The sequence below is a fragment of the Coregonus lavaretus genome (assembly GCF_964263955.1).
Source record: "Coregonus lavaretus genome assembly, contig: HAP1_SCAFFOLD_595, whole genome shotgun sequence".
Taxonomy (NCBI): Eukaryota; Metazoa; Chordata; class Actinopteri; order Salmoniformes; family Salmonidae; genus Coregonus; species Coregonus lavaretus.
Window position 1 is genome coordinate 1 of NW_028157487.1, and position 18,180 is coordinate 18,180.

General features: G+C 45.4%; 1 protein-coding gene across 1 annotated transcript; it reads left to right on the plus strand.

Moving 5' to 3' along the window:
- Positions 1-1,324: 1,324 nt before the first annotated feature.
- On the plus strand, positions 1,325-14,518 carry LOC311125378 (pleckstrin homology-like domain family B member 2; the record flags this gene model as incomplete). Its single annotated transcript, XM_084199424.1, has 14 exons — positions 1,325-1,696; positions 2,862-2,999; positions 3,121-3,258; positions 4,857-5,012; positions 5,097-5,207; positions 5,327-5,416; positions 7,288-7,431; positions 7,521-7,623; positions 8,575-8,728; positions 10,851-10,941; positions 11,019-11,165; positions 11,365-11,584; positions 11,701-11,786; positions 11,892-14,518. Coding segments are annotated over 14 exons (2,091 nt in total), but the record flags the coding sequence as incomplete, so codon positions are not given.
- Between the last annotated feature and the right edge of the window lie 3,662 nt (positions 14,519-18,180).

Below are 18,180 nucleotides of genomic sequence, written 5' to 3' on the forward strand. Positions count from 1 at the left end.
AGAGATTTCCCTTTTGTACTTTAACTATTTGCACATAATATGACATTTGAAATGTCTTTATTCTTTTGGAACTTTTTGAGTGTAATGTTTACTGTAAAAAAACTAAACATCACTTTTGTTTATTATCTATTTCACTTGCTTTGGCAATGTAAACATATGTTTCCCATGCCAATAAAGCCCTTAAATTGAATTGAGAGGGGTGGGAAGAGACAGGGAAGGGGGAGAGAGAAAATGGAGGAGGGCAGAGGGGGAGATTGTGAATGGGGATGGGAGGGAGGGAGGGAGGGAGGGAGGGAGGGCAAGATGGGGAGAAAGAGTGAGAGGGTGTAGATCAGGAGAAAGGGATGGTGAGAGGAGAGGAAGGATTACATTTCCATATTTCTATATCAGTATATCCTCTCCTCTCCTGTGGGTGCCAGGGCTGTTTGTGATCAGATCAGGTTACACCCAGAGCCAGTTGCTGTTATTAACGGTACTCCTTCACCTCCTTTTGTGTAGCAGGTCTACAGGGGTTTGTCTCCATTAGGACTGAATCAGGTGTCAAATTGACAGAGTATTGCTTTACTCTGCTACTTGTTGACTGACTGTTGTTTAGTATTGGCCTCTGTTTGTGTGTGTGTGTAGGTGTGTATGCATGTGGGATGTATTTCTAGTCTCTCTCCTGTGTGCGTGCGTGTTTGGGATATATTTCCAAAGTTGTATGTAGTATGTTGGGCTTTTCCGGTTGGAGATTCTGATTCAGAGCCAATAACATTCACAGGAAAGCCTCCTGCCACCTCTTCTCTCTCACACTCACACACACGCATGCTCTCTCACCCTCTCTTCCGCTCTCGCTCTCACTGTATCTGATAGCAGTCACTCAGTTCTCGGGGCGATGTGGTTTCTAGTTTCTCTCACCTGCAGCAGTGCATTGCAGATAGCAGCCCACTGTCTTAGTGCATTTCTATAGCTAGTTCAGTAGCACAGCGCTAGTAGTTAGTTAGTAAATTAGTAGTTAGTTAGTTAGTTAGTTAGCTATAGGTTTAGTTTGTGTTATTGTGGGCTGTTGTTATTCTCTATGAGGGAAATATAAGGGCTATGAGAAAATTCTGTTTCCTCTATGAAGATCTGTGAGTGTGTGAGGAGTAATGCTCCTAACGGCAGCCATGCTTCCACAGGTAATATCTGTGTATTTGGCTCTCAGTTGGACATAGATAAGCATACATGTTTTTGCTTTCTTTGCTGTGTGTGTGTGTCTCTGTACATATATTTCAAAGTGTGTCTGTGTGTGTAACTCTAAGTACGTATTTGTATGGGCTTCTAACTGTGTGTGTGTGTGTTGTAGGAACGCCAGCGGCTGGAAACCATTCTGTCTCTGTGTTCAGAGCTGGGTCGATCGGAGCAGGACAAGGAGAGGGGTGTTGGTTCTAGTGTCGGTACCAGTGCTGGTCTAGCCGACCTTCAGAAGATCAACCGGGAACTAGAGAAACTCCAGGTCTCTGACGACGATGAGTCAGAATCCGTCTTCTCCGACTCAACCGTTAACGGAAATGGGGCCGGTAGCGACTCGGAGAACGGTTACTACGGTAACGACGAGGAGCGTCCGGTCCGACAGCGACGGAGCAGCGGCCACCGTGACAACCGGGCGGAATCGCCGGCCATCAGTCTACGAAGCTCTGCCACCTCGCCCACCGTGCGCCTGCCGAGGACCAATCAGGTGAGAGTTCTTCACTTTCTCTCTCTCTCTTTTACTTTCTCTCTCTCTCTCTTTCTCCCCTTTTTTATTTGATCTCTTGTTCCCTTTCTCCTGTACTTCTTTCAGCCAACCTCCCTGTGTCTCTCTCACATACACACACACAGAGATACATACGGTGCTACTGCTGTCCTTCCTCTGAGTAAAGCTTAATTAAGCCTTGTTAAATGATTGACAGGAGGCAGAGTGTTTATCACCTGGCAACCTGTTAACGAGACCTCTGGTCAGGCAATCCTTACACAGGCCTAATCAAGCTTAATAACAGCCTATGAAGCTTTATGCAGCTCAATGTAGCTTCTCATGACTAAATGAGAGTTAAAGGAGAGAGAGGAGAGTGGTAGAGCGAGAGGTAGAGAGAAAGAGAGCTCCCCTCTCACTGTAAACAGAAGAAAACACACACTAGCCCTGGCCATGTTTCAACCCCTCCTTGTACATTCCTTAGTTCTGATGTGGAAACTCCTCTGAAATCTGACTTACTTTACCATTTAAGGTCCACATACTGTATTTTCCCTACTCTCAAAAATGTATTCTCTTCTTAAACCTCCACAGCGACCTATTGTTTTAGAGGTCAGGGTTGTTTGCTGTGGTGAATTAGTCTTCTATTTAACTGTGTGAGAACCCGGAGGGCTGGATACTGTAAAGCTGGGTTGCTGTTAGAGGAGGTCAAACACATGAGATATTTACAGTCTGGTTATTAGATTAGAGAGTGCTAAGGATAGCAATCTAAGGTGGGCAGCTGGCGTGTGTGTGTGTGTGTGTGTGTGTGTGTGTGTGTGTGTGTGTGTGGATAGCAAAATCAGTATGAACAGCTGCATAGTTTCTGGTGAGTAATTGAAGAACATAAAGTTACTCTATAGATAGCTTAATTGGTTGGATTTAGCTATCATGTTAACACCTAGAACTTTTCTATAAACCATAGTGTTTTTCACCCCTCATTCTGGACGACCTGTAGCTTTTGTTCCAGCCCTGCACTAACACACATGATTCAACTAATCATCAAGATGTAGATAAACGGAATTGGGTTGGTTAGTTCTTGGCTGGAAACACACTCACTCCCTGTAGCTCTCCAGGACCAGTGAATAAAGAACATAGCATAGATTCCATTGTGAGAGTGTGTTGTCATCTTTAGGCGCCGGTGGAGGAGGGCCAGCGGAGGCAGGAAGTGACCCGTGTGGAGGAGGAGAGGATCCAGGTGCTGAACAACATGGAGGAGCTAGAACAGAAGATCAAAGAACTGGACAACCAGATGGACGAGTCTCTCAGAGAGGTAGAGGAAGGCAGGGAGGGGGGGAGGGAGATGGGAGAGGGGGAGGGAGATGTAGGGAGGGAGAAGGAGGTAAAAGAGGTAGAGATAGATAAAGCCTAACTCCCTCTTTCTCTCCATCCAGGTGGAGGTGGAGCGCGCCCTGGTGGAGGCGGAGCAGCAGGCGGAGCTAGCAGCCCTGCAGCAGGAGAGAGATGCTCTGGAGACACTCAACACCAAGATGTCCGACATGGAACAACAGGCACAGAACCAGAAGACTCCGGTAATACCACTGTGTAATAACACGGGGTCAACTGGGATCAACTCAACATGAGGGAGGGAGAGAGAATGAGTGAGAATAAAAATGTTTGTGTGTGCGTTTGTGCTGCTACATGGAGTTTGTGAGAGTATGTGGTGTCATAAGCACTGTGTGCAAATGTAATGTGAGCATGCTGCAGTATGTATTCTGTAGCCACACCCAACGATACATTGATTGACATGTGACTAGCTGACTTGGTATGTGTAAATCCTTGTCATGCTGTCTCCGGTCCAAATATACAGCCGTTAATACACAACCGGGTATAGCGGTCACTACCCTAGCCTATCACACACACAGGGGGAGTGTGTGTGTTATAGTGAGGTTCTACTAAAAGATTGATTACAGGGGAATGAAGTGGGGTAGGGGAATGAAGTGGGGTTGGATGGATAGGAGGAAGTATGTCTGTGTGTTGGCACCCTGTTCTCCTCTGGGTCGTGTTCAGGCCTGCTTCCGGAGAGTTCCATTAGAGAGAGAGAGAGACTCTTCCCCTTAACAATTTTGGTGATTGCAGATCTGATGAAAGGAAGACAGATAAGGACCAGTTGAGAGAAAGAAAAAAATAAAGTTGTCTAGTTTCACACATACTGTTTCTAGTCAGTTAGCCAGTTTCTGCTGTGTCTGGGCAGCTTGAACGTCTTGGACTATTGGTGGTCTGTGTGGAAGACCCCTTTCCCTCTCACAATAACTCTCATCATCCCCAACCCACCGCTGTGTCAGTCCTCCCCCCTCCCTGCCCTCTAGTTCATTCTGCTTTCCTGACCACTGTAACACTGTAGTAACTAACTGCCTCCCTACTCTCACTAACGCTACCATCCTCTCTCCCTCTCTGTCCTGTGTCTGCTTGTCATTCCTGTGTGTGTGTGTGTGTACCTCTGCGTACATATGCACGTGTGTGTGTGAGCGTGCTTGTATGCTTGTCGTCCATCCGTCTGTGTGTGTGTGTGTCCATGTATGTGTGTATGTGCTTGCGCGTATGCTTGTTGTGTGTGTGTGTGTGTGTGCCAGGTGTGTGTGTCGCTGCAGGCTGAGAGGGATAGGGTAGAGCAGCTGTCTCAGAGTGTGTGTGAGCTGCGCTCCCAGCTCCACTGCTGTCCTGAGGCCATGAAGGAGCCCCTACAGGAGCAGCTCGCCAGGGTCAGTACACACACACACTTCCTGCTAAAATAAACCACTTCCTGTGACACACACCTTCCCCACCTGTTCACTCCTCTTCCTCCTTCCCCCTATCATTTGTCTGCAGGAGGGTCTCTCTTCCTGTCTCGCTCTTCCTCCTTACCTCTCCTCCTGTCTGTCAGTTTCAGTATGTCACATCATGTCCTTCAGAAAGCGCCACACTCTCAGCCTGCTCATTGGGGTAGTAGCTGTTTTTTGATGAGGAAGCATGGTTGTATGGTATGTTTGGCAAGAGCATGCCTTGGTATGGGTGTGTGTGTGTGTGTTTGTTTGTGCGTGTGTGACTGAATGCTCTCTCCCTCATGCAGAAAATAGTGATTAAACATTGAACACTTGCGGACAGCCAAAATGTTACAACACAATCTGAGAAAAACGTGCGTGTGTGTCAGGACTCTGAGGTACTGGAGGCTGAGACGAAGCGTTTTGAGGACCTGGAGTTTCAGCAGCTGGAGAGAGAGAGTCGTCATGATGAGGAGGAGGAGACAAACACACAGCACCTCCTCAGAGAGATCGCTGACTACCAACGCAGCTCCGTCACACGCAAGGTACGCTGTGTGTGTTAGAGTACGTGTGTGTTTTGTGTGTGTGTGTGTGTTCAACTGTGTGTGTTCAACTGTGTGTGTTCCAAGGAGAGGCTGGTGGCCCTAAAAAAGCAGGCGGGCCAGATTACCCAGCAGGCTCAGCGAGAGAAGGACAGCTTCCTGAAGGAGAGGACCAACCTGCAGATGATGCTGCAGAGGGTATGTATGCACAGTGTGTGTGTTTATGTTTGTGAGTGTGTGTGTGTGTGTGTTTTGCGACAGTCGATTGATTTCAGTCCTAATTGCTATTAAAGTCTCTCTCTCTCTCTCTCTCTCAGGAGAAAGATAACCTTGCCTCTCTGGAAAGGATGTATGCTGACCTCACAGGTGGGCAGGGCTTCCCTCTCAGCCCTATCAGTCTCAAGGAGGTATGTTTGACTTTTGCCTAGCAACCATCTCCATTCCCACCCATGGTCCCCCTCGTCTCACTGTCTTCCTCCTCTCATATCTTCCTCTCCTTTCCTCCTTTCGTGTTTCCTAGGATACGGCGTTGCTGGCTGACGTGTGTCGATCTCCTAGCGACCAGTCCCGTGACCACGCCTCTTCCTCTCTTTCTTCTCTTATCCTTCCTGCTGACCTGCTGGTCCTCTCCTCCCTCCTTTCCTCTCTTTCCATAAAGAGCGCTGAGGTACTATGTCCTCCCTCCATCTATCTCTCATCCCTGCCCCCACCTCTCTCTCTCTCCATCATCCCTAGTCATTTAAAGTAACTTTCCAGTGTTTCCAGATTTCTATTAAATATTACCTATAATTAATGACAAATAGTTACAATTAATTACCAAAAATGGTAATTGAGTATGTTAAAAATAAGCTTTTCGGTGTTGGATTGGTGTGGACGTACCCTAACAACAGAATGGTGTGGGTGTATACCGGTAGACTGCTGATAGGATGACATCATCTTCTGAGGAAATTGCAAGCATTCTTTAAACTGTCTGTTTGAGATACAAGTTTGAGGTGGAGTTTTTTAAGTGTTTTTTTCTCCAATTTATACTTTGGCCACAAATACGAGCATAGGACTAGTCAACAACACTATTTGGGTATGCGTTAACTGAATTTAAAAAATGAGAGTTTCACTGGACAGTTACTTTAAGCTAGTGTTTCTTAACCTTTTTAGAACAAGGGACCAAGATTTTATGGTTCAAAACTATAACATGAGAACTAATGGAATGAGTTGTGTTGTGTGATGGACAGTTTCTGGTAGATCCAGGAATCTTGAGGTTGAGAAGCACTTTTTACAGGCCATTTTAAAAACACCTCCTCCTCTTGTCTTCCATTTATACAGTGATAATAACACATTGCACTGGTAACAAATTGGCCTTTAAGGATGTTCCTATTGTTTATCTTTAACCTTCTCTCTTAATTAATTGTCTATGTGAAACTAATGGAACATGTTTAACATGCATAACAGTACAGCTCTGTCTCTGATGCTGCAGTTTGTAACTGACCAAGCTAACATGTTTTAACATGGCTGAATCTCCCTCTCTCTCTTTCTCCCTCTCTCTATCTCTCAACCCCCCTCTTTCTTTAATCTCTCTCTTTTAATCTCCCCCTCTTTCCCCTTATCTTTCACCATTGCTTCTGCCTCTCTCTCGCCTCTTCATCTCTACCCACTTCTTCTCTCCCACATTTTCCCTCATGATATGTTCCAGGGCTATGTAACAGTCAGTGAGATCAATGAACTTTACTCCCAGCTGGGGGGGAACCCTAGTCCCGCCCCTGCCCCTGTTCTGGCCAAACCCTCCCCTGATTCTGAGCCTAGCCCCTCCCGTGACGACAGCGCCCCAAAACCAGCGGAGGACGAGGTGTGTGTAAGGGGCCTGTGTGTGTGTGTCTGAGTGCATTCAGTTGGTCAGTAGGTGTGTGTGTGTGTGTGTGTGTGTGTGTGTGTGTCTGAGTGAGGGTAGTGTGTGCTGCTTGTGTGGAGGAGGATAACTGTTGTCCGCTGTACTCTCTCTTCTTCTTTAAGCTCTGTCGCTCCTCCTCTCCTGTCGACTGTCCTTCTTCCTCCTCCTCTTCCTCACGACCCCTATTGCCCCGCCGCCCCCCTCTCACCAAAACCCCCTCGGTTCATTGGCCGGAGGACATGGTGACCTATCGTGACCCCTCTCCCCTCCCTGACTCTCCTCCTCCTCTGCCTGTCAAAAAACACCGCCACAATAGGCAGGTAAAGGCTGTGTGTTTTGTGTTTTGTGCTGTTGTGTGTGTGTGTGTGTGATTCTGACTATTGTGTGTGTGTTCAGCACTTCCGTTCGCTGGAGGAGAGAAAGAGGTTAGTGAAAGAAGGTGGGGCCCACCTGAGTGACACATTACCCAGGAAGAAGACCACGTCCATTGTCACCCCTCAGTTCAGCTGTGCTACACTAGGACGCAGCATGCCTAACAAGGTACACACACACACACACACACACACACACACACACACACACACACACACAATCAATCACCTTTAATCTCTCTCTCTGGTCCTCCACAGTCCCATCAGCCCCTGGTCCAGAGTTCTAGCTGTGGCAGTATTCTACCCCGGGCCATGTCTGTCTCCTCCAGTAGAGACGCAGATAAACGCCGCCTGCACAAGGGTGAGGACACACACACACCCGCCACCCATTACACCTCACACATGTATCATACATGTGAAAATGAAGTAGTGAGAGGGGAGGGAAGAGGAGTTTGTCTAGGAGAGTTGTCTGTCACGCCACCAGTGACCCTCAGGATAAGTTAGTCACACAGCTTACCTTATAAGGCAAAGGTTTCAACCCATAAGATGTATCATCAGATGTGTGTGTGTGATTGGTGGATAGAAGCATGGTTTGTTTATTTGTTTGTGGAGATAGTTGAGGAGAGGCAGGAAATGCTCTCTGCTGTTGTGAAGCATCCGTGAATAGGTCCTAGTAACCCATTGGATAACGTGTGTGTGCGCGTGTGTGTGTGTTGTGGTGAGATTGAAGCATGTCCCTTGGGCTGGGTGTGTCTCTGACCCTCTTTGGGTGATGGTATCAGGCTTCCTGTGTTTTTGTGTGTGTGTGTCTTTCCTGTACCCAACTGTAGTGTGATACGTTATTCCCTTCGTAGTGACAGTCAGGTTGGAGGTCCACTGGTTGTGGTTGTTAATTTTGTTGTGGCTGGGCAATTATTTTTGGACTATATGGTTTTGGACATTGTTATTTGGACCTTTTGGTTGTGGTAACTTTTTTGCACCTTTAGTTTGCTGTGTTTTAACCGTGGCTGGTCAGTGTGATCAGAGGGAGGGCCATCGCTCTGTACCGTACGGTCAGACTGTGGTCCCTGAGGTGGGGAGTGGTCATGGAGAACAGGGCTCAGTGCAGGGAGGGGCACAGACAGGTAACGCGATGGTTTACACACATCAAATACACATCAAACATGCACAGCTTTCTCTCTCTCTCTCGCGCTCTGTTTTTTAAAATCTTTTTTTATCCTCTCTTTCTGGTCTCTGTTCTCTCGCTCTCTGACCCTGTGTGCTTTGGTAGTGGTTTCTCTCTCTCTGACTGTGTGGTCTTGTTGTGGTCCAGGTCAGCCGAGCTCTCGGGCCGCCTCCCAGTCCAACGTGTACCTGGACACCTACGGTTACCGTGATAACGGCCAGGCATACGACACCATGAGCGTGGACAGCTCTGACTCAATGGAGACCAGCATCTCTGCCTGCTCCCCCGACAACGTCTCCTGGTAGATGGCTGTGTGTGTGTGTGTGTGTGTGTGTGTGTGTGTGTGTGTGTGTGTGTGTGTGTGTGTGTGTGTGTGTGTTCAGAGGCTGAATGTGCATACCGATCATATGAAGTCAGTTTTTCATTTTCTATAATGTGAAACATGGAGGGGGAGAGAGAGGGAAAGGGAGTGAGATGAATGTTCATGCATGTTGAAACGTTTGTGTGCATTTGTGTAGAGCTAATGTAAAAAGTGTGTTTGCAAACGGACCCATAGCTCTCCCGCCATTTAGGCTCCCTCCTCGGAGGGATTTGGAGGTTAGGGGAGTCAGGTTACAAGCGGGGATAGCTATCGAGCGGAGGTAGATTTGGGGTTCAGCCCCCCTTTGGGGTGAAATCATGTGTTCTGCATGTAGAGCGCTCTCTCTCACTCTCTCTGTCTCTGTATCTCTCTCTCTGTATCTCCCTCTCCCTCTGTATCTCTCTCTCTCTGTGTCTGTCTCTCTCTGTCTCTCTCTGTCTGTCTGAAGAGGGTTCAGTCCAGCTCTACATCCCTAGGTTTTAGATGGGTTAGTCTGTTTCTGCACAGCACAGGTTTCTGTGGTCAAGACATTGGAGCTGCTTGCTTGGTTCTGTGCACCGTGGAGCTTTCATCGACACAGCAAAGCACAATTAGGTTCTGTGGTTTCATTTCGCATTGGACTGGACTGAAGGTAAAACTGGATTGGTTCTGTAAACTCACGGCACAGATTCTGTTTTCTGTGGGTCTTGGCTCTGGCTGGTTCTTTTTGGGTTAAATTGGACTGGACTAGCTTGGAGCATCTGACTGGACCATGAGCTCCGTTCCCTCTCATCAACGCAGGTAAGCAGGAGTGAAGGCGAGGGAGATTCTGGAGGAGAGAAAGAGTGATGGAGATGTGCTGGGAGAGGGGGATGTGGAGATGAAGGAAGAATTACTTGATAAAAAGATAATGTTTCTGTTGGAAAAATAGAAGAGATATGGAGGCGACTGGGGTAGAGCGGGAAAATGGTGTACGTGTGTGTGTGTAAAGCAAGGCTTGTTTAGACTGGGATTAATGTGTACCATTCATCTCATCGATGTTGTGACATCCGCAGAGAAACAGACAGGATATCAATTTACCTGGGGGCTGGACGAAAGAGGGGGGGTTGGGGTGAAGAGAAGTAGATTGAACTGGACATGAAAAGAGAGAGTTATGCTCGCTTGTTATGACCGTCAAAACCAAAACCGCCCGTCATGTTGTCATTTGTTGATACAGTGAGATCGGTTGTCATATGTACTCCAGCTGTGACTGCCTCGATTAATGGGACTGAGGGGGAATGAAATGAGAGGGAAAGAGAGAGGGGAAAAAAGTATTTGCAAATATGAGAGAATTATTTTAAGAGAATGCAAAAGCAATTGAAGAGAGAGAGAGAGGGGGATAGAAAGGTGGTCTGAGCTTCAGGTTGCTTATATTTCCTGGCTTGCGTTCCTGTTGGATTACCTCTCTGATCCGCATGGCACTGTAATCACACACACAAACACACACACACACACACACACACACACACAGTGCTCCAATCAGGATAATTCCCAAAGGAGTATCCATGTAGCCTCGGGAATGGAACACCATATGGAATACTGCATCTCTGTAAAGCCATCACTGGAGTGACGTGTGTGTGTGTGTGTGTGTGTACTAGTTGTCAGTTATGTGAGGGAGAGGCCTCTTTCTGAGAGGAAAAAAAGTGTCTGCTAAATGATTAAAATGTAAGAGAAGAGATGTCGAGAGGAGATTGAGATGAGGAAGGGGTGGAGAGAGAGAGAGATGGGAGGGAAGATAGTTGAGAGAATGATAGTGGGAGAGTTAGAGAAAGGAATGAAGCATTATGGTAGAGATTAAAAAGAGATGGAGAGAGGAGTTAGAGGGGACGGTCAGACAGACTTATTCCAGGTGTTTCTTTTGAAGTGGAAATGAAAAGCATCAGACTGTGCTGAGACACACACACACACACACACACACACACGTCCAGGCTTGTTCTAATATGTTCCAGCAGGGCCCAGTCTTAATGACCATGTGTGTTCCATGGGAAGAATAAGTCCTGTACTGCATCATTCCCAGCCTGTAGAATGTCTGTTTGTGTTGCAGTGCCAGTACGTCCAACGTGACCAAACTGGAGGAAATGGAGCGTCTGTTGAGACAGGCTCAGGCAGAGAAGAATCGCCTCATAGAACACAAGGTAACATACACACGTGCACAGACAAACAAACACACACACTGACATCTAAAGTAATGTGTGTGTTGTGTCTGGTGCAGGAGCAAGAAATGGAGTCACGCAAACAGGCTCTGGAGGAAGAGAGGAGAAGGAGGGAGGATCTAGAGAAACGACTGCAGGAGGAGACCAACCGACGACAGAAACTCATCGACAGGGAGGTGAAACTACGGGAGAAACAGAGAGCACAGGTAAGAGAGAGAAAGGGCTAAACAACTAAACAATAGGCATACATTTTCATTTTACATTTTAGTCATTTAGCAGATGCTCTTATCCAGAGCGACTTACAGTTAGTGAGTGCATAATTATTTTTTTCTTCATACAAAACAGTAGCTCTCCAGGACTAAGATTGGTGACCACTAGAGTAACCTTTAACCCCTGTCCCCACAGTCCCGTCCACTGACGCGCTACCTGCCAGTTCGTAAGGATGACTTTGACCTGAGGGCCCATATAGAGTCAGCGGGCCACAGCGCTGACACCTGTTTCCACCTGTCCCTCACGGAGAAGACGTGCCGAGGATTCCTGGTCAAGATGGGGGGAAAGATCAAGACCTGGAAGAAACGCTGGTTTGTCTTTGACCGCAACCGACGAACACTCTCCTACTTCTCAGGTAAAGACCGGACAGTGACCATGGACTGGAGTGTGAGTAACACACACAACACAAAGTCAGAGTCTTCTGGTCTGCTTGTGTGTTTCTAACTTTTGTGTGTTTTGTCTCTGCTGCAGACAAGCATGAGGCCAAGCTGAAAGGGGTCATCTACTTCCAAGCAATAGAGGAAGTTTACTATGACCACTTAAAGAACGCACACAAGGTACCTACTCCTTTCTTGTGTGTGTGTGACACATCCTTCTTTTAAATGCTGAATCCTTGTAGCCTGTATCTAATCCCTCTCCCCCTCTTTCTCTCCCCCCTCCAGAGTCCTAACCCGTGTCTGACGTTCAGTGTGAAGACTCATGACAGGGTCTATTACATGGTGGCCCCCTCTCCTGAGGCCATGAGGATCTGGATGGATGTCATCGTCACCGGGGCCGAGGGATACACCCAGTTCATGGTGTAGGAGGCTTGATCTGTCCGCGTCAGAGGGATACACTCAGTTCATGGTGTAGAAGGCGTGATATGGCCCCAGCAGAGGGATACACTCAGTTCATGGTGTAAAGAGTGGTGCTTCGGAGTGGAGGGATACAGCCAGTGTGTGGTTCCAGCGCCAGGACGAGCTCCTCTCTCTTCTCTGTGATCTCTCTCTGTGACACAGATGGACTGTTGTTCTTATTTCTGTATTTGATTATTATAAAACTGTCCAAGGACGTGTTCTCTAACAGCGTGCCTTAACTCTCACAGTAGAGAGCTCCACTGGGATTGGCCAGTGTTTTTATGCATCATTAGTAGACAAGCAAAACAGAACGGTCATTTCACTTCCTGGTCAGGCGGCAAGTTACTGATATTTACTCATCCCCAAAGACCTCAGGTCTCGTGTGTGTGTGTGTGTGTGTGTGTGTGTGTGTGTGTGTGTGTGTGTGGGTGTGTGTTACATTGTGATCACATAACCCAGAGGTGCTAATCTTTTTGTATGGGATCTTTTCTCATGAGGCCAATGTCCTCCATTGTGTCTTCCAGTGTACCAAAGGTCAAGTCATCTGTGGTAAAAGACAATACCCAAGGCTGCTACTTGGGTATTAGGTTGTCATTGAGATGCAGCTTTATACATGCCAGTGGTATATTAAGTACAGGATCATATCATCCCATAGGTTAACCCTCACAGATTATAATCATGCTGGTCGAGCTTTCGCTGCTTATGTTATCATTCACTAACCAGATAGCTATATGTTAGCTGTGAGTTGTATTTATCAATTGCCTTGTTTTATGTTGAGCAGCCTTGGCATATAGGCTTACTGTATGTTAGTGCTCAGTCATGATGCTTTTCCTTCCCACCATCATATATAGTACCAGTCAAAAGTTTGGACACACCTACTCATTCCAGGGTTTTTCTTTATTTTTACTATTTTCTACATTGTAGAATAATAGTGAAGACATCAAACTATGACATAACACATATGGAATCATGTAGTAACCAAAAACGTGTTAAACAAATCAAAATATATTTTATGTGAGATTCTTAAAATAGCCACCCTTTGCCTAAATGACAGCTTTGCACAGTCTTGGCATTTTCTCAACCAGCTTCATGAGGTAGTCACCTGGAATGCATTTCAATTAACAGGTGTACCTTCTTAAAAGTTAATTGGTGGAATTTCTTTCCTTCTTAATGCGTTTGAGCCAATCAGTTGTGTTGTGACAAGGTAGGGAGGGGGTATACAGAAGATAGCCCTATTTGGTAAAAGACCAAGTCCATATTATGGCAAGAACAGCTCAAATAAGCAAAGAGAAACGACAGTCCATCATTACTTTAAGACATGAAAGTCAGTCAGTATGGAACATTTCAAGAACTTTGAAAGTTTCTTCAAGTGCAGACGCAAAAACCATCAAGCGCTATGATGAAATTGGCTCTCTTGAGGACCACCAGAGGAATGGAAGACCCAGAGTTCATTAGAGTTACCAGCCTCAGAAATTGCAGCCCAAATAAATGCTTCACAGAGTTCAAGTAACAGACACATCTCAACATCAACTGTTCAGAGGAGACTGTTTGAATCAGGCCTTCATGGTCGAATTGCTGCGAATAAACCACTACTAAAGGACACCAATAAAAAGAAGAGACCTGCTTGTGCCAAGTAACACAAGCAATGGACATTAGACCGGTGGAAATGTGTCCTTTGGTCTGGAGTCCAAATTGGAGATTTTTTATTCCAACCGCCGTGTCTTTGTGAGACGCAGTGTGGGTGAACGGATGATCTCCGCATGTGTATATCCTACCGTAAAGCATGGAGGAGGAGGTGTTATGGTGTGGGGGTGCTTTGCTGGTGACACTGTCTGTGATTTATTTAGAATTCAAGACGCACTTAACCGGCATGGCTACCACAACATTCTACAGCGATACGCCATCCCATCTGGTTTGGGCTTAGTGGGACTATCATTTGTTTTTCAACAGGCTGTGTAAGGGCTATTTTACCAAGAAGGTAAGTGATGGAGTGCTGCATCAGATGACCTGGCCTCCACAATCCCCTGACCTCAACCCAATTGAGATGGTTTGGGATGAGTCGGACCGCAGAGTGAAGGAAAAGCAGCCAACAAGTGTTCAGCATATTTCTTTTTTTATTCGTCACATGTTTCATAAACAACAGGTGAAGACTAACAGTGAAATGCTTACTTAAATTACTAAATTCCACCCTGCCCATTGTTTCTACTGTATCCTTTCAGATCTGTATGACGTATCCGGGGTTGGGCTAGCCAGGGGTTTGATTCATTATCGGGCATTAATGTGCTTTTTAACCATTCACTCTTTTTTTTTGGTTATGGCTATTTTCTATCATGTTATCATGTATTTTATCATCATACTGTATTTATGCTATTGATTATCAATGAATGTATCTTTATTTCTGCATACAGAAAAAAATAAGAACATATATTAAAGCAAGAACATATTGTCCCTTGAAAATGTGTTTGGTCATTTTTCTTGAAAAGAGAGCATGTTTTCGTGAGGCATTGATTTGATGGAAGGGTCAATGATCCACGTAAAGATTATGGTTATGCTAAACATCATTGGGAAACTCCATGTGATCAGAACCAGCAGTGTTGTATCAGAACCACTAGAGGGGGATCTGGTCCTGTATTCAGACTGGCTCTCAGTCCTCTTGGCACATTGTATACACACAGGGGTTACATAAGAAGAGACCTTCAACCAAAGTACAGGTTCACTTCTCCCACGGTCTTAAAGAACATCAGATACAAGAGACCTGCTATGACATCATTGGCACGGTTTTCTGTTCAATCAGCGAGTTCTTGATGTTCTTGTTTTTCTGTCAGAAACATATGTTAAATTCTCATGCAGTGTTTCCCTAACTTGTACATGTATATAAGGAAGGGGATTGTTGCCTATAGAATACATCACTTCTAAAAGATGTATCATTTCAGAATGAGGGGTGCTGTATTCTGTCTGTCTGGAGCATGGAGTCAGGGAGAGAGTGGAGGGGTCAGACAGGATGACATCACTCAACAGGGTCACAGTGAAGGGGGAGAGAGCAAGGTGAGAGAAGTTCAGATTGAGAGCCAAGGGACTGAAGCTACAGAGACAACTCACAAACTGACGACCGGTCAGACCACCACTACCCCTGACATACAGAAGAAATGTACAGATTCCCATAATTTCAGGGTAAACGGCTGAACTGTCAGCTAGGAGGACCAGACTGAATCAGTCAGAGTGAGAAGGCAAGAAATGACCTGAAACTGAACAAGGTAATTCATTAAATGTGAATGTATTACAAAATAACATTTTCTATTTGTTTAGGATGATCAACAGTAATTTTGTCTCCATCTTTGTTTCCATGAAACAAATATGTTTTATGAGCCCTGCATATATCTTCAATGTGCAGTAGCCTATCTTCTCTTATGGGTTTCTTCAAAAATAAATCAGTTGATTAATCAGCCAGCTGACTGCCCTGTGTTCACAGACAGACCATAGGTGGCCTTCTCTGCAGGTTTGACTCATTCAGGAACTGTAGGACCTTTCAATACTGACACCACACTGGTCTACAGTAAAGTCATCACCAACATTGGCAACAACAGGCAACACTAATCAACACACACTGAATACACAGTTTACTGTAACATGGAGAGATGGACAGTGCTGGTCTCCCTTCTCCTCTGATACAGGTATCTTCACAGCACCAGTGAGAGGAGTCTACTACTTCACATTCACTGCCATGGATCATCTTGGACATAACATGGGTGTAAAGCTATATCACAATGACCTCAGGGTTATGTTTAATGAGAATATGAATATCAATTCATATGGTTATAATGTGCATATTTCAAATGCATTCTCTCTAGTGCTGGAGGAGGGGGATGAGGTCTACCCTCAGGCAGGGGGCTCTATGATAATAGTAATAACTTCAACACCTCCAGTGGTTTCCTGCTCTTCCCTGTGTGAGGGGGAAATGTTTCTATCTCAAGTGAAGTTAGATAAGGGCTTCTAATTACCACACATAACTGTTCTTCTCATTACCATGAATAAACTGATAAAGGCTTTATTGACTTCTTACTATTCTATACTGTGAAACAAAGTAGTGGATAAATTAGGTGAAACATTGTTTCATCCATAGTGCAGTGTTGGTTATTAATGAGGCTATGATCATCATCATCATCATCATCATCAATGAGAGGCTCCATCATGCCTCATGTAATGTGCTCAGAACCCGCAGTATCAAATCAGAATCACTAGAAGGTGATCTTGTTCTGTATTCAGACTGGCTCTGAGTATTCTCTCCAGACGTTGGTGTAGAGGTGTATTGTGTACACACAGGGGGTTACTTTGGGACAAAGTACAGGTTAATTTCTCCCACGGTCTTAAAGAACATCAGATACAAGATACCTACTATGACATCATCTTTGGCAAGGTGTTCTGTCCAATCAGCAAGTTCTTGTTTTTCTGTCATGCAGCAGCTCACTACGTTGTGAGTGTATATGAATAAGGGGACAGAGCCTCATAGACTACATCATTTCTGAAGAGGTGCCATTTCAGAATGAGGGGTGCTGTTGTATCTCTGCTAGTGTTGCTGTTCTGTCTGTCTGGGGCATGGAGTCAGGGAGAGAGTGGAGGGGTCAGAGAGAATGACATCACTTAACAGGGTCAAACACAGTCTTCCAGCCTTGCCGCTCAAAATGACAGGGCTGAGCTGAGAGCGCTGAGAGACATGGTGGTGGAGCATAGAGTGGCGCTGCGGAACGTGGCAGCCAGACTGAGGGACAGTGAGGGGGAGAATGCGGGTAATTAGCTGATTTATAGGTCATTATGAGGTCATATCAGTGAAAGATGAACCATTTTTGAGAACTGATTTATTGTCATAATGACATAATTTCAGCATAAGCAGCACAACCAGAGAGACAGCCAGTGAAAACGAAGCGACGGCTCTTAGAGAGGAGCCGAGTGTCACCAAGACTGAACTGCAGCTCCAGAAGAACAAGGTGGAGGAGCTGGAGAAACAGAATGCAGGTAAATGTCCAGAGATGTCATCAGTTAGAAATCATAAATGTACTATATTTGAGTATGCTTGATATTATGGTTTAACTTTGTTCAGTACTCATATTTTCTTTCATGTTATGTCAGCCCTGGTGGCCAGAGTGACAGCCAGTGAGATTCAAAACACAAGTAATAGGAGGACTTTGACAAAATGAAACCATCACCTTAAAAACGGTAACGATAACTAAATTCAAGTTAGCTTTTGCATATGTTTTCTGTTAAACCACAGCCTTGGAGGCAAGGAGTACCAGTGAGAGGAAGGTGGAAGAGCTGAAGAGACAGAATGCAGGTAACAGATGCAGACAAACCTATCCCCATGTTTATTCATCCACATTTTTTAAAATAGTTATAGTTCATAGTTTGCTTTAGCATTTGGATAAAATGCATAGAAGACAACCAGAAAAAATATTATTTATATTTGACTTTGATTACACTTAAGTAAATAATAATGTAAATGTAATTTTTTCACTCTCCTGTGTTTACGGACAGACCAAAGGTGGCCTGCTGGTTTAGGCGATGGACTGTTGGGACCCTTCAGTACTGAAATCACTCTCATCTACAATAGAGTCATCACCAACATCGGCCCGGCCTATAACCCAGTTACTGGTATAGTAGTGCATACTACTACTTCAAAAAGTATTAGTTGTGCCATTACAGGGCCATCAGATTGTAAAGAATATAGGTATACACACAGAAAACAAGAACAATGACTTGTGGCCTCTCTGTATAGGAGTCAGTGGCGATTTTAGCAGGTACATCTTGGTGGGGCAAACAACACAACACTAAACAATACATTAATTGCACTATAACGGTGACAAACGGTGCCCACAAACTGTTAGGGCCAACATAAAGCTGTCCCAACAGCAGAGCCTTCATTTCAGCACCATGGAGTGAATCCTTACCACCGCTACACCTGGCTATCATCTGAGCCTGGTCTGGCAGAGAAACAGTTCATTCAGCCTCATTTACTGCCTTTTAAAAAAACATAGCTGATATGGCTGACTTGCTTAAACTAATGTGGTTTCTACTGACAATTGAGATGTACAAACTATGGCATAAGGGGATGACGAGCGGATAA